The sequence below is a fragment of the Verticillium dahliae genome, genomic scaffold (genome assembly GCF_000150675.1).
Source record: "Verticillium dahliae VdLs.17 supercont1.8 genomic scaffold, whole genome shotgun sequence".
NCBI lineage: Eukaryota > Fungi > Ascomycota > Sordariomycetes > Glomerellales > Plectosphaerellaceae > Verticillium > Verticillium dahliae.
In genome coordinates, this window is record NW_009276927.1 from 1269447 (window position 1) to 1281980 (window position 12534).

The following is a 12534-nucleotide window of genomic DNA, read 5'->3' on the forward strand; positions in this document are numbered from 1 at the left end:
GTCCAAGAAGCGCAAGTCCTGGGGTCAGGTCCTTCCGAGCCCAAGACACTTGCCGCCCAGGTACGTCAATCGACCAGATAAGAATTAGGAACTTATCGTTAACATCCCTGCAGGAAACGAGCCAAGACTGAGGATGAGAAGGAGCAGCGTCGTGTGGAACGCGTTCTGCGCAACCGCCGTGCTGCCCAGTCTTCGAGGGAGCGCAAGAGGCTCGAGGTTGAGGCCCTCGAGATGAAGAACAAGGAGCTCGAGACTGCCCTGAACCACGCACAACAGGCGAACGCTAGGTTGATGGAGGAGCTTACCAAGTTCCGCCGTGGTTCCGGTGCCGTCGCCCGTTCTTCTTCCCCCTTTGACTCCTTCCACAACAGCAACTCGGTCACCCTCTCCCCCGAGCTGTTCGGCTCTCAAGACGGCCGCCGGCCATCAGTGGCCGACTCCGAGTCGACACTCGTCGACGGTTTGATGGCGGCCTCCAAGTCCGCCGCGACCGTCAACCCCGCCTCCCTCTCGCCCGCCCTCACCCCCGTCCCCGAGACGGATGAGACCAGCGCCCAACAAGAAGCTGCCGTGGCCGCCCCTTCCCCTGTCGCCCTTTCCTCCGACGTGACACAACGTCCTGCAGTGATGTTGTTCGACCTGCCGTGTCGGTCGGAGGAAATGCCTCAGTCGTGGGTGGCCTCGCAGACTTCCCTGCACCCAACATGGACTTTGTACCTTCAGCTTCAGATGCTCATGATCACTTCCTCGGCGGTCATTTCAGCGTGTCAGAGGCCTTTGATGCAGATCGCTATGTCCTTGAGAGCGGGCTTCTCTCTTCCCCCAACTCAGTCGATTATGACAACGATATTATGGCTGGTGACTCGTCCGCGTTCGCATCCGCGTTCAACTTCGACATGGACGAGTTCCTCAACGATGAGGCCAGCGCAGCCGCCACTGACGCGTCAGCAGCGGAGAACAGCGCAGCGGACCCGGACTACGGCCGCCGTGCCCTTAACCCTGAGACTCAAGTCTCTTCAGAAAATCCTAACCTGCAGCCCCAATCTGGCGCGTCCACTTATGGATGCGACGATGGAGGCATTGCGGTTGGTGTCTGAGGGCTGTGAGAATCGGGTGGGGGGTACGGACGTCGGAGCACCGGTGACGCGCGACAGTTCCCGCGAGCCGCACACGTGGTTCAATGGCGGCGCGTTGCCCTCTAAAGAGGTACTCCTCACGCTTCTTTGGACCCTTCGGGTCGAAGAGCGCAAGATGATCCAACAAGGGATACTACCCAACCTCCATCCCGAGACGAACACCCACACATCAGCCAGCCTATTTAACTCGACAACAACCACGTCTGTCAAGAAGAGACAGGGCGATGCGTTGGTAGACGGTGGAGAGAAACGAGTGCGCTTTCGCTGATTTGATTTTTATCATGATGACGGCGGGTTCAGACAAAACTGGGAATTTTTGTATGGTCCAATGGCGCAACGGTAGCCTCCTTAAGGAGCGGTCAAACAATGGCCCGGGCCTGTAACAATATAACGAATTGAAATTTTGAGAACACAAATCATGCTCTTCGCCAGTGACTGAGTACGACTTGCAACCATGCAATAGCTAGAAATAAATCATACTTCATATGTGTGCGCCGAACGCCTTGACCCTCCTGACCTCGTGATATTTTGAAAGCAACCTACTCGAGTGAAACATGGTACGAGTCCCTCACCACAGCCCGTCCATCTCAGCCATTGCGGCTTCGTCATCTTCATAATCGTTGACCGCGGGCGCCACCTTTCCCTCGGGCTCCCGTCTCGGGCCCGTCTCTGCTTCCGCCTCCGCCATGAGCGCCTCGAGGTCGTCCTCATCATCCGGGTCCGCAGGCCTCGGCACGCTCGTTGTGCCAGCAGCCGTCCTCTTGGGCGTCGCACCGTAGAGATCCGCCTCGTCCGGTACGTCGTCTTCGTCCAGCGCCATCGGCGTCTTGGGTCTCGTGTTCGCCGCCGTCATCTCTGCGCGCCCGTTTCTCTGCGCCATCGCCTCGCCGCCCGTGTCGTCGCCATGCTGCCTCGGCCCCTCGTCCGCGCGGGGCTTCTCGTCCTCGTCGTCCGCCGCCGCCGAGGCGCGCGGCTTGAGCTCGTCGATCCACTCGATTCTCTTGCTCTGCAGCGTGCGCTTGTGGCCTGCCTTCTCGACCATGGCGAGGCCGTCGAGGAACTTCGCCTTGGGGAAGAGGTCGTCGAGCCAGAACTGGTAAAAGGTGAGCAGCCGCGCTGCGTCGGAGAACTAGCACGCCAACAGTCAGCCTTCTTGTCTCGAATCTTGGGCCTTCCCCCTGCCCCCTCGTTGCCGGGATGCTGACACCGTGTCGCACGAGGGACAGTGCGCCCAAGGAGGAAGGGAAGCGGAGGGGCCAACGCACTTCGTGGCCTTTGCCCTTGAGCTTCAGGTCGGCGGCGCGCCGGCGCAGCTTAGGGATGCCATCTTCTGAGAGGAGACGGGTCTCGTCGAGCTTGATGCGGGGTACGCGGGCGCGCTTGGCGACGTCGACCTCCTCGTCAAGGCCAAGGCCGTCGATCTTGCGCTTCTGGGAGGAGCCGTTCTGGGTTTGAGCCTGCGGTTGAGGGCTGGGGGAGCGGAACGGGTCGTCAAAGTCGTCAATGTCGTAGTTGTCGAGATCGTCGAGGGGTGGTGCTGTTGTGCCTGGCGCCATATCGGGCAACTGTGTTTTCGAGTGGGTATGCCTTATGGTGTCGTGGTTTGTGCAGCGAGAGTCACGTAGACCAAGGTGACGAGGGGCCGCAATTCTCACGAGCTGACGTCTGGCCGTGATCTCGAGACGCGCCTGGGTTAATTGATTTGGAGCTGGACGCGTTCTGGAGTTGGTGGCCCGGCGGCAGCTGGCATCTGGCAAGAGCAACCCACTTTGCCGGAGGTACGTACCGCGAAGTCGAGCATATGAAGCCTCAGGCAGAACTTTGCATCTTCAACGTCCAGTGTCTGTGAAGCACCTCTAATCTTCGCCAATTCCACGATCCAAGGTCGCTCTAGAGGCATCACCCAGGCGAACCGACGACCGCAACCATGTCGAACACGCAGACCGCCACCTTTATCCCCTCAAAGCCCGTCCCGAGCGACTACCCGGTGCGTCCCTGTCCGTCAATGGCTCTCACCAATTGCAGTCGAGCTAATACTTCTGACCCATCCAGCTCATCGACAACGACCCGTGAGAACATGCCGTCTCCGATCCGACCCCTCTGCCCTCGAGGACCCAATTGCTGATGTAGGAATCTCTCACGATCAGGCACTTCAAGCGCGTCATCGGCTATGCCCGTCCCTCCGACTACGCCCATGGCGTCGTAGCCGCCGCCTTTGCCCCCGCGGCCCTCCTCACCCTTGAGCGCTTCGCGCCTTCGCACGTCGGCAAGGGCGGTTTCGCCCCAGCCCTTCGCCTGGCCGGCGCCATTGGCCTGGCCGGTGGCTTCCTCTACTTCTACCAGCGCTCCAGCCGTGCGTTTCCCCCCTCTTCCTGTCTTCCCGAGCCCTACATTTGCGCGAGGGACACACACCTCAGAGTTGAAGATGAAGAAAAAGAAAAGGAAAGGGAAAAGGATGCTAACTACCCGATCAGTTCGCTTCTACGGCGCCACCGAGAACGCCCGCGAGATCGACCTCGACATGAAGGAGATGGTGGCCAAGGTCAAGGCCGGCGAGCCCCTCTACGGCGAGAGCCGCCTGACGCCGCACATGCAGGGCGTCGCGGCGCGGCAGTCGCGCTACTCGGCGCTCTTCATGGGCGTCCTGCCCTGGTTCAACTTTGTCAACCATAACCAGCACGGCGTCGACACGGCCAAGTACTACCGCCAGGCCGAGAGGGAGCTCGAGGCCGAGAGGCAAGGGAAGCAGGCGTAAGCTTGCATGTGTTGTGGAGAGGAAAGGGGGGAGCGGGCAGCAGCGGGGATGTTGTAGGATGGAGGTTACCCGATATGTGTATAAAGAGGAAGACGGATAGAAGCGGGCTGTCACCCGAGCAATGATTTTTCTTTTTCACTTGACGGTCGACTTGTGCGAGGGTTCCCTGTTGCGTATAAAGCCGATGTCTTCCTGTTGCCGTGATATCGCTGCCCCGGATGTCACGACGCCGGCTTGATGACGAGGTCTGTGAAAACCCGCTGTCGTAAGCTTCCGTAATCGTCTTAATACGTTCATGTCCACTGACAGCAACCAGACAGAGCTTCGTGCACTCGTTGTGAGGTTAAGAGCTTCTTGAGGCACATGTCTCATCCTCTGCACGTCTTCAATGCTGTCTCATGAATTCACTGGACGGTGTAGGGTTAGCTCATCTTGACAGGCTTGCACAACTTCACTTCCGGAAGAAACCCAAGCCCTCATAGGCGTTTGTCTGATGCGACCCAACACATAGAGGCCGCGAAACTGGCATCCTGCACCCTCTTGCCGTTGCTCTTACACTTTGTGCTACGAGACAGCTTATCTGAACCGGAAACCAGCCTTGTTCAGCTGGAAATGTCATTCCGAGCACAAGGAAGATGACACGCGTCAAATAGACTTTCAAGAGAATTGCATATAGCTACCATTTCAGCTCTGAACAACCCGAAAATGGAAATGAATACTAAAGGAGATACCATATTTTCGTTCTGCTGCGATCACTCTGGTATTTTATGATTGTCCTTCCAGCACTTACCATCGTCGTTCCTTCACAGTAGTGGAATTGCGCCATCATGCTCTATAAACTACCGAAGAGAAGATATAGTACAATAAGCTGCATTTCGAACCAGCCCGACGAGAGTTGACTAGTCTGGCTGAACATGCTACTACCAGCGACTCATTGAGATTATCTGTGGAATCTTACGAATCGGCACTCTAAGCGGGCAGAGCCTCGCCGTTGGTAATATAGTTACGATACCGCACAACATGGCCCCCGGAACATTTGATGTTAAAGCGATTGTCCTCGCCCTCTTCAGGTCCTTGCCTCATCCTCGAGAGACTTGGTACTTGCGTCTCTTGTGATAACACCTCCATTGAAAAGGGGTCTAAAAGCCCCAGACCGAGAAATTCCACGGCAACCGGCTTCGCCTTCGGAAGCGTTTGCTGTCCGCCCCGTACCCTCATGTCCCCATCGTGGCCCCGTCAGGACCCATCCCACACCAACTCTCGAAGATATATACCTCAACCCTCACAGCCCCGCCACCTCGGTTCGGTGGTGTAGTTGGTTTATCACGTCAGTCTAACATCCAGAATCGTCTGCGATTGTGGGTTTCACTGAAGGTCGGGAGTTCGAGCCTCCCCTGAATCACTTTTGCCAGCGTCGGCTCCTCTACCACTAACCACATGCCTTCCACGCAGGTGAGCGATTATGCTTGTCGCCAAGGAAGCATAACCTATGTCTTTTGCCGCAGGTTCGTACGACATGTGATAGGCGTTCTCTTGCTCACTCTCCGGGCCACCTCCTATAATGATCATCCTGGGCTAGGTTTTGGTGCGATTTGCAGCACTGCGATCCTCCAGGCCCGGAAATCCCGGCACCATCTGTCCGCCGGATACCTTCAGGTCTTCCGAATGAAATGGACTTCTCATCAAGCCAGCAACATCTAAAAGCATCAGCCGAAGCAGGCGAATTCCACAGCTAAACATTCCCAGCAATGGCCTGTCGATCTAAGTTAAACCCACACAGCATAAAAACCTCATGCAAACACAATTGTGGTCACACGTGCAGAAAGAAAAGAGCTGCACAGATTTTGAGGCAGTCTTCCGGCTTGGCAGAACGCACCTCAACTGAACGAGAGAAACAGGGTTTATACAAGATACAAGATAGGGCCTTCGCCCCTACTATTCATTTTCAACTAAACATAGCCCATACATAGAGCAATGTACCCATCCATATGAGACTCTCCAATACATTACTCCCCTGCAATACGTGTGTGAAGCCCAGTTCTTTTAGGCGCTCTTCTCGCGATCAACCTTGTCCTGCTGGACAATATGTGGCTGCGGCTGCGCGGGCGCAGGCGTCTCGCCAACCCTCTTCTCTTCACCCATCAGAATAGATCCGCCATGCTCCGAGCTCGTCGTGCGGTCCTCGTATTGCGCTCCCTTGAAAGGAGCAACGGGTTCACCAGCGGGGGCAGCAACTGCGGCGGGAGCTGTGTTGGACTCGTTGTCGCCAGGGTAGGGGCGCCAGAAGTCCTTCTTGCCCTTGAACAGACGGACGATCCAGCCAGGCAGGAGACCGCCAGGAATGTGCCAGGTCCAGGGATCCTTCTGGTCCTTGTTGTGAGGAACGAGACGGCCGCCCGTCGCGAGGCCGATCAGAAGGATCATCGTGTTGATGAGGATGTAGCTGCAGACACCGGCAATCAGACCGTCCGCAATGGAGTAGGTAAAGGGCATGATAGCGATGGTGAGGAAGGCAGGAATCGAGTCGCCAGGGTAACCCCAGTTGATCTCTGTCACAGCTCGCATCATCATGGAGCCAACGAGGATGAGCACGCAGCCCGTGGCCCAGGGAGGAATAGAGGCGAAGATGGGCGCAAAGAAGAGGGAGATGAAGAAGCAGAAGCCGGTCGTCATGGCAGTGATGCCCGTCTTGCCGCCCTCGGAAATACCGGCGCCGGATTCGATGAATGCTGTGACAGGTGAGGTGCCAAAGATGGAGCCGATGGAGATGCTAAGAGCGTCAACCATGTAAGCGACGGCGGAGCCCTCGAAATCTTGGGTGCGCTCGTCAATCAGGTCGGCGAAGCGAGCCATCGAGTAGAGAGTGCCAGTACAGTCGAGAATGTCGACGTAGGTGAATGTGATGAGAGCGAGAGCAAATTGGCCGCCGTGTCCAGAGATATCCCACTGTTGAACGTTGAGGGTGCGCTGGATGGGGTGGAAGTCGACGACCTTCTTGAAGAACTCAAAATTGCTGTCGCCAAGCTCGGTGTAAGGGAAGTTGGTGACCGGGGTGCCGCGGGGCCACGAGATGATACTGACAAGCAAGATGCCAATCAGGATGGCACCCTTGACGCGGAACATCTGGAGGAAGACGGTAAGAAAACCACCGCAGAAGATTCCAACCCACATTGTGGGGTTACGCATCTTGTGAGACGAAGGGCAAGTGCCATCCTCCAGGCGCGTCGATGGCGGGCAGCCAGCGAGCGCAACGGGCGTAGCAGTGGAGCCGGTGATGAGACCGATACCCTCGCCGTAGGTCAGACCGATGAGTGTCAGAAAAAGGCCAATACCGACGCCAGTGGCGAGCTTGATGGATCTGGGAATAGCACGGGCGAGCCACTGGCGGAGGCCGAGGACGGCGAGACCGAAGAAGATGAAGCCCTCGATGAAGATGGCTGTCATGGCGACTTCGTAAGGCACACGACCAGTTCCGTTGAAGCCAACAACGTCGTAGGCAAGGTAGGCGTTGAGACCCATGCCGCAGCTAATACCAACAGGCCTTTCTCGGGTGTGAGTGTGGGACTCCTCCATGGCATTTGGGGCTGGCGCCTGGAGAGACTTACATGTTGGCAAAAAGGCCGAGACAGAAGGTGCTCAGGTGCTCAGGGCAGAGATGGCAGGGCGGGTGACTAGGTTCCCCGCTGATCTCCGTCTTGCACAGGAGATACTCGGTGTTCTCAACACAGATGGGGTCGTCGGGTGTGCTGTTGCAGACACAGGTGCCGCCCGAGTCCGAGACAATAGACGAGTTGACGGCGAGAATATAGGCCATGGCGAAGAAGGTGACGAGGCCAGCACGTAGTTCGGTCAAGAACTTGGAGCCCTTCCGCTCCCTTGGCTATGGTTGCGCATCCCATGATCAGTCCCAGTCTCGGTGGGCAGTCTCAGCCCATCCGGAGGGTTCCAATATGACTTACATGACCGCAGCCATCAAGCTTAAACCAGCGACCAGCGCGGCTGCGCGCGACCTTGTTGTTGATTGTGTCGGTCCACGCCATATTGGCAGGGTATGAATAACGAAGCCGATGGTCGGATGAATGAACGAAGAAGATGAGGATCAAAGAGGCAGGGGTGTATCGCTGGCAAGGCGAAAGCTGCTCCCTCTAGTAGTGCGTCAAAAGTCGAAAATTGGGGATAGCGAAGCCTTAGGAGGAAAAAAAATTCTCCAAGTCGCTAGGCCAGATCTTGCCAATGATGGGTCCCTTGGGATGGCGTAACGGGGTCGCGGCAATGGAGGAAGGGGCGTCAAAAGTTGAGGCAGAAGAGTGCAGACAGTTCAGGCGCACACTGACTGTGGCAGGCAAACTGAGAGCAGTGTCGACGGTGCAAACGTCAACTACGGGCGGTCAGATTAAGAAAGTTGCGATCAGGGGAGGGGACCAACCTGGTGATATTTCAATGCGACAGTAGCAGCACGAACGCGACGGGGAGGCACGGCGGCGAAAAGGTTGTGTCAGGGCTCTTAGGGACAGCATCTGACAAGGGGCGTTATCTTTGCAGGCTCGACCTACTATTGGTGTAAATAAGTGATCATTAGCTAGATCCGTAGCTTGGGGCCTTGGGAAGGTGGGCGGGTGGGTTTTGGCGATGCAGGACCAGGGCGGGAATGGCCTTTCGGACTTGGGGATTGGCACGAGGAATCCATTCATGGATGGGGAGCCCTGTCGATGCCTGCATGTCGCATGTCGCATGTGTTGCTGCTGTTGCTCACTAACTAGCAACCAGGGGCACCAAGGAGGTGGAAGGCCAAGGATACGTTGATGGGGAGGACAGGCGATATCGCATCATCCTTGCCAGTCCCTGCTGTCCCTTGAGTGGGCTTGGGTGGGCTGGGCCCTGATTTGCCTGTACCTGCGGCAGAGAGTGCAATTGAGTAGTGGACGACGTACGATCCGAGGTTGTGCTGCTTCTCCGGCCTCCTGTCGTGAACTTATCGTGTTGCGTCGTGCTATGCGAGTGTTGGAGGGGGAGGGGGCGACAGACATCATGGCCACTGTTCAACAGGCGACTAGGAGGACTGCGAGAAGAACAGAAGGTTTCTGCTGCCGAAGTGTGGCGTCTCAAAACTTCAGCCTAGACGACCTTGGACTGCAGAATGAGTGTGCCGCTAGGGCGGGGTGAAGCCGTCGATGGGCCTACCACATGGCATAGGTTGGTGGTGGTGGCGACCCGATGAGTAGTAAGGGTCCTGTCATGGTTGTGTGTCTTGACATGCTGAAGCTCCCGTGCAGCCAGCCAGCCAGCTAGCTGCATACTGGGGGAGGGGATTGCATCGCGGGTTGCCGGGTCGTAGGTAGGTCGCAGATACGGGTTGTGCGTATCTGAGATGTGGGGGGGGGCCCTTTCGTAGAAGAAGACCGGCGGTCGGCGAGGCATTGGACGCGGAGATGGCTGCCCAGTCTGGTAACTGGATGCTGTGCCGTTGAAGCTTCTGAATCGCGGATCAGCCAGATGAGGATGCCAGCGCCGTGCAGTGGCCACCCCGGAGCTGACTGCAGTCGAAGCGCGGCAGGCATTTCCGTCTCTCATTTAGAACGACGCCTATTTTCCTTACCCGTATGTATTGTTCCAATGACGCCCAGCCGAAGGCGCATGCGATGGTAGGTCAGGCCAGGTTGGTATGCCAATGGGATTGGGATTACTGAGAGCTGCATAGATGGAATGAACATGATGGTGGCATGGCCATCGGGAGTACGCGAAGGTCTGGGTAACAGAAACAAGACAGGCAGTGGCGGGGGTGGCCGGCGGGCAAGTCCTAGTCTGAGACGGTCCTGCTGGGAAAAGTTTCGCTGTTAGGTACCATAGCAGGCATGATCACGGCGGCAGGTACATGTGTTTGTTGGAGAAGGTGCTATCGCACGACGAGGAAGCAGCGACAGAGGCCAGAGGCCATCGGCCATCACCGCCCTGCACTACTTTTAGGTGCCTTGGGCTGAGCAGCCATCAGGCATGGGAGCACTCTTCCACCATTGAAGCCATTCGATCTTGTCCATCGTCCACCACACATCTCCCTAATCGTACCAACCATCACCCACGTCCCGCGGCAGCTATCAACATCAAAGCCACCTAGCGCGCACCTTCGGCAGGCTAGCCAGTGCGCCACCGGCGCCGTCCTATCTATGCCACGCCTATCTCGCCGAGACCCGCTCAAGACGCCCCAAGTCCCGAGAGCCAGCCCTCTCTAGCATTTCACGTATCAATCTACCAACGACCTCCGCTTGAAGGATCCTCTTTCAGCCTCGGTCCCCAATTCGACGTATCAGCTTCCTCAGCAGACACTCACCAGCAGCCCGTCGCTACTACCAACACAGGTCAGATACAGAAGGCAGGACGTGCAAGAGAGGCTGCATCTGTAACCATCGCGGTCGTACTCGTGTTGCCAGGCGCCCTGGGTCTGCTACCTTAAGGTACTGAGTGGCAGTGGAGGGCGAGCCCAAGGCCGTGGTGGTCCTACACTATTGATTTCCTTCCGGGCTCGAACAAGGCACGTTGCGACAGGCTACATCGCATATCCCGCCTCCGGAGTGTTGGGACATCGACCTAGGTCCATCATCTATCACGACTTGGTGAGAGCTGAGAGGTCGTCCAGCTCGTCCCAGCTACTGACCCCAGAGCTGTCGTCTACCTTTCTGTCTGGCATAGCCGCCAAGCCGACAGAGAATTCCCCAAAGGGAGCCTTCCAGTATTCCAGTATCCCTTCGCCCGGACATGACCCAGACATGCGGAGGCATGCCAAGGTTCCACGACAGCACGCCGTGCGCTGGCAGTCAAACTCAACAACACGCGGCTCGCACACCTGAATACCGGGCATCACCCCTGAGATCACCTTTGCAATTACCCAAGCCAGTCAATGGAACCAGCCTGTGCCAGTCCCGTCAGTGTCGGCAATAAAGTGAACAATATGTGGAACACACAAAACATTGCTCACGCACATGGATGACGACGACGCCGCAATCAGAACCAGGAAGTTTGTACTACTGGGTATGCTACATTCTGACCGACTGACACACGAAGAAATTGCGCTCGGGGTTCTGGCTGGCCCGTGAGGCTCGATGTTGAAGACTGAGCCAGCCCATTGGCTTGGATGTAGTCGTGACACGGCATTACAGCATCCTCATCATCGTTGGCCTATCGATTTCTTACCCCAACCGGGTGGCAATAGCAATTGTGTCTCGTTGTCTTTTGTGGCCCTTTGACCGTGGTCGATGGCCTGTCGTCAGTCCGGCTGTCCGAGTCCCGACGCCAGCGCATAGGGGCTATAGCGATGATGTTCACTCCAGCGGTGAGCGCGGCTCACGCTCCGGAGCCGACTACTGGAACGACTGCCGGCGCTCCTACCTGGGTGACAGTTTGACGTCAGGGGATCCCGAGCGCTAGGGAGGATCACGCGACAATGGAGGACGGCCAGCACACGGATCTTCGAGACGATACGACGCGAGAAAAAGGCGCGAATGCCCCAACGACTCGAGGGGTTAGGTTCCACTATTTAATCCTGCGGCGATGTGCAGCGTACCTAGGCGATCACTCACAGCCGCATGAAGCATCCCCACGAGACTCGCCCTTCATGATCGTGGGAGAGCGTGGGAGCTCATGCAACCAACTTGTGCATTACACAAGTGAGCGGAGAGGACCCAATCTTCAGCCCAGGCGGCAAGCCCAGGCCCTCGCTGAATGGCGGTCTGCACGACGCTTGGCTGCAAGATGTCCTCATGCGGCCCATGTCGGACTGGCTGGACGAGCTTCGATTGGGATTTGATGTTTGGTCGCTTGTTCCCGGAGGGAAAGCATGACGTCAAGCTTGAGGACCCTGCGTTTTTCTCTGCAGCCCACCTTTTCTCGTTTCGAGCCCATCAATCATTGTCAACGCAGGACGCCCAACCTGCCAAGCCTGCTTTTTATTCTCTCTCCGCTGCTGCATCGCGCCAATCCGGGCTGGCATCGTGGCCCGTTGAGGTAGGTCCGGCCGCTGCTGCTGCTGCCATGGATGTTGGTTGATGCTTGTTGGGAGTCCTCCCTAAGCCCCTTTCCCCCGCAATCCTAGCAAGAAGGTCAAAAGATCACGGCTTGTCACGCTGTTGCTGATGAACTGTGGGGGGACAGCATGTGGTCAAAAGGGGGGGCGGGGGGGGGTGGGCCCGCGCCCCGCGGGACAGCGTGAGAAAGCAAAGTTATAAGGGAGCAGGCAGAGGGCACGAGAAGGGAGACAGAGGGGATGAGCGATTAGGGAGGTGGAGAAGGTAGAGACGCACAGCATCATGATGCTATACGTTGAAGTCGATACGGCGGAGGGGGAGACGGGGCAAGTGGAATATAACAATACTTCTGCTAAACAGTACCTGCTACAAGAGGTAGACTAGCTTTGGTTTAGTATGTATGTGTGAGGGCAAAGGTGAGGGATACGAAGAGAAATAGCAGTAACAAAAGAGACGATGAAAAAAGACCAACGAAAGAAGGCAAGCCGTGATGTACTCCAGGAAAGGGTTGGATCGAGGTAGCGTTAGACAGGGTGGGAGTTGAAGAAGAGGGAGAAATAGCCGGATAGATGCGTGGCCTATGAGCCTGCACGACGCCGAGATGTAAAATGGATTCGGGAAGGAGGAA

General features: G+C 56.9%; 4 protein-coding genes and 1 non-coding gene across 5 annotated transcripts in view; 3 read left to right on the forward strand and 2 right to left on the reverse strand.

The window, feature by feature from the left end:
- VDAG_04931 (transcriptional activator hac1) overlaps positions 1–1404 on the forward strand; it is a gene marked incomplete at both ends in the record, with an annotated part of 1807 nt that extends 403 nt beyond the window's left edge. Inside the window, one exon of the mRNA XM_009654535.1 lies at positions 114–1404. Within this exon, the coding sequence (XP_009652830.1) occupies positions 114–1404 (1291 nt within the window). The remainder of the gene's footprint in view (positions 1–113) is intronic.
- Positions 1405–1704: 300 nt separating this feature from the next.
- On the reverse strand, positions 1705–2692 carry VDAG_04932 (Swi3 domain-containing protein; the record flags this gene model as incomplete). Its single annotated transcript, XM_009654536.1, has 2 exons — positions 1705–2265; positions 2402–2692. 2 exons carry the CDS (start codon positions 2690–2692, stop codon positions 1705–1707), a joined length of 852 nt encoding a protein of 283 aa, XP_009652831.1.
- A 320-nt stretch (positions 2693–3012) lies between these two features.
- On the forward strand, positions 3013–4029 carry VDAG_04933 (NADH-ubiquinone oxidoreductase 21 kDa subunit). Its single transcript, XM_009654537.1, has 4 exons — positions 3013–3123; positions 3189–3205; positions 3284–3489; positions 3611–4029. Exons 1-4 carry the CDS (start codon positions 3064–3066, stop codon positions 3889–3891), a joined length of 564 nt encoding a protein of 187 aa, XP_009652832.1. The 5' UTR covers positions 3013–3063; the 3' UTR covers positions 3892–4029.
- A 1162-nt stretch (positions 4030–5191) lies between these two features.
- On the forward strand, positions 5192–5293 carry VDAG_20153. Its single transcript has one exon. It is a non-coding gene; the product is annotated as a tRNA-Val (tRNA).
- A 641-nt stretch (positions 5294–5934) lies between these two features.
- Positions 5935–7931, reverse strand: VDAG_04934 (inner membrane protein yicO; the record flags this gene model as incomplete). The annotated part of the gene is made up of 3 exons (XM_009654538.1): positions 5935–7432; positions 7497–7771; positions 7851–7931. The coding sequence occupies 3 exons, from the start codon at positions 7929–7931 to the stop codon at positions 5935–5937; spliced, it is 1854 nt and encodes a 617-aa protein (XP_009652833.1).
- Between the last annotated feature and the right edge of the window lie 4603 nt (positions 7932–12534).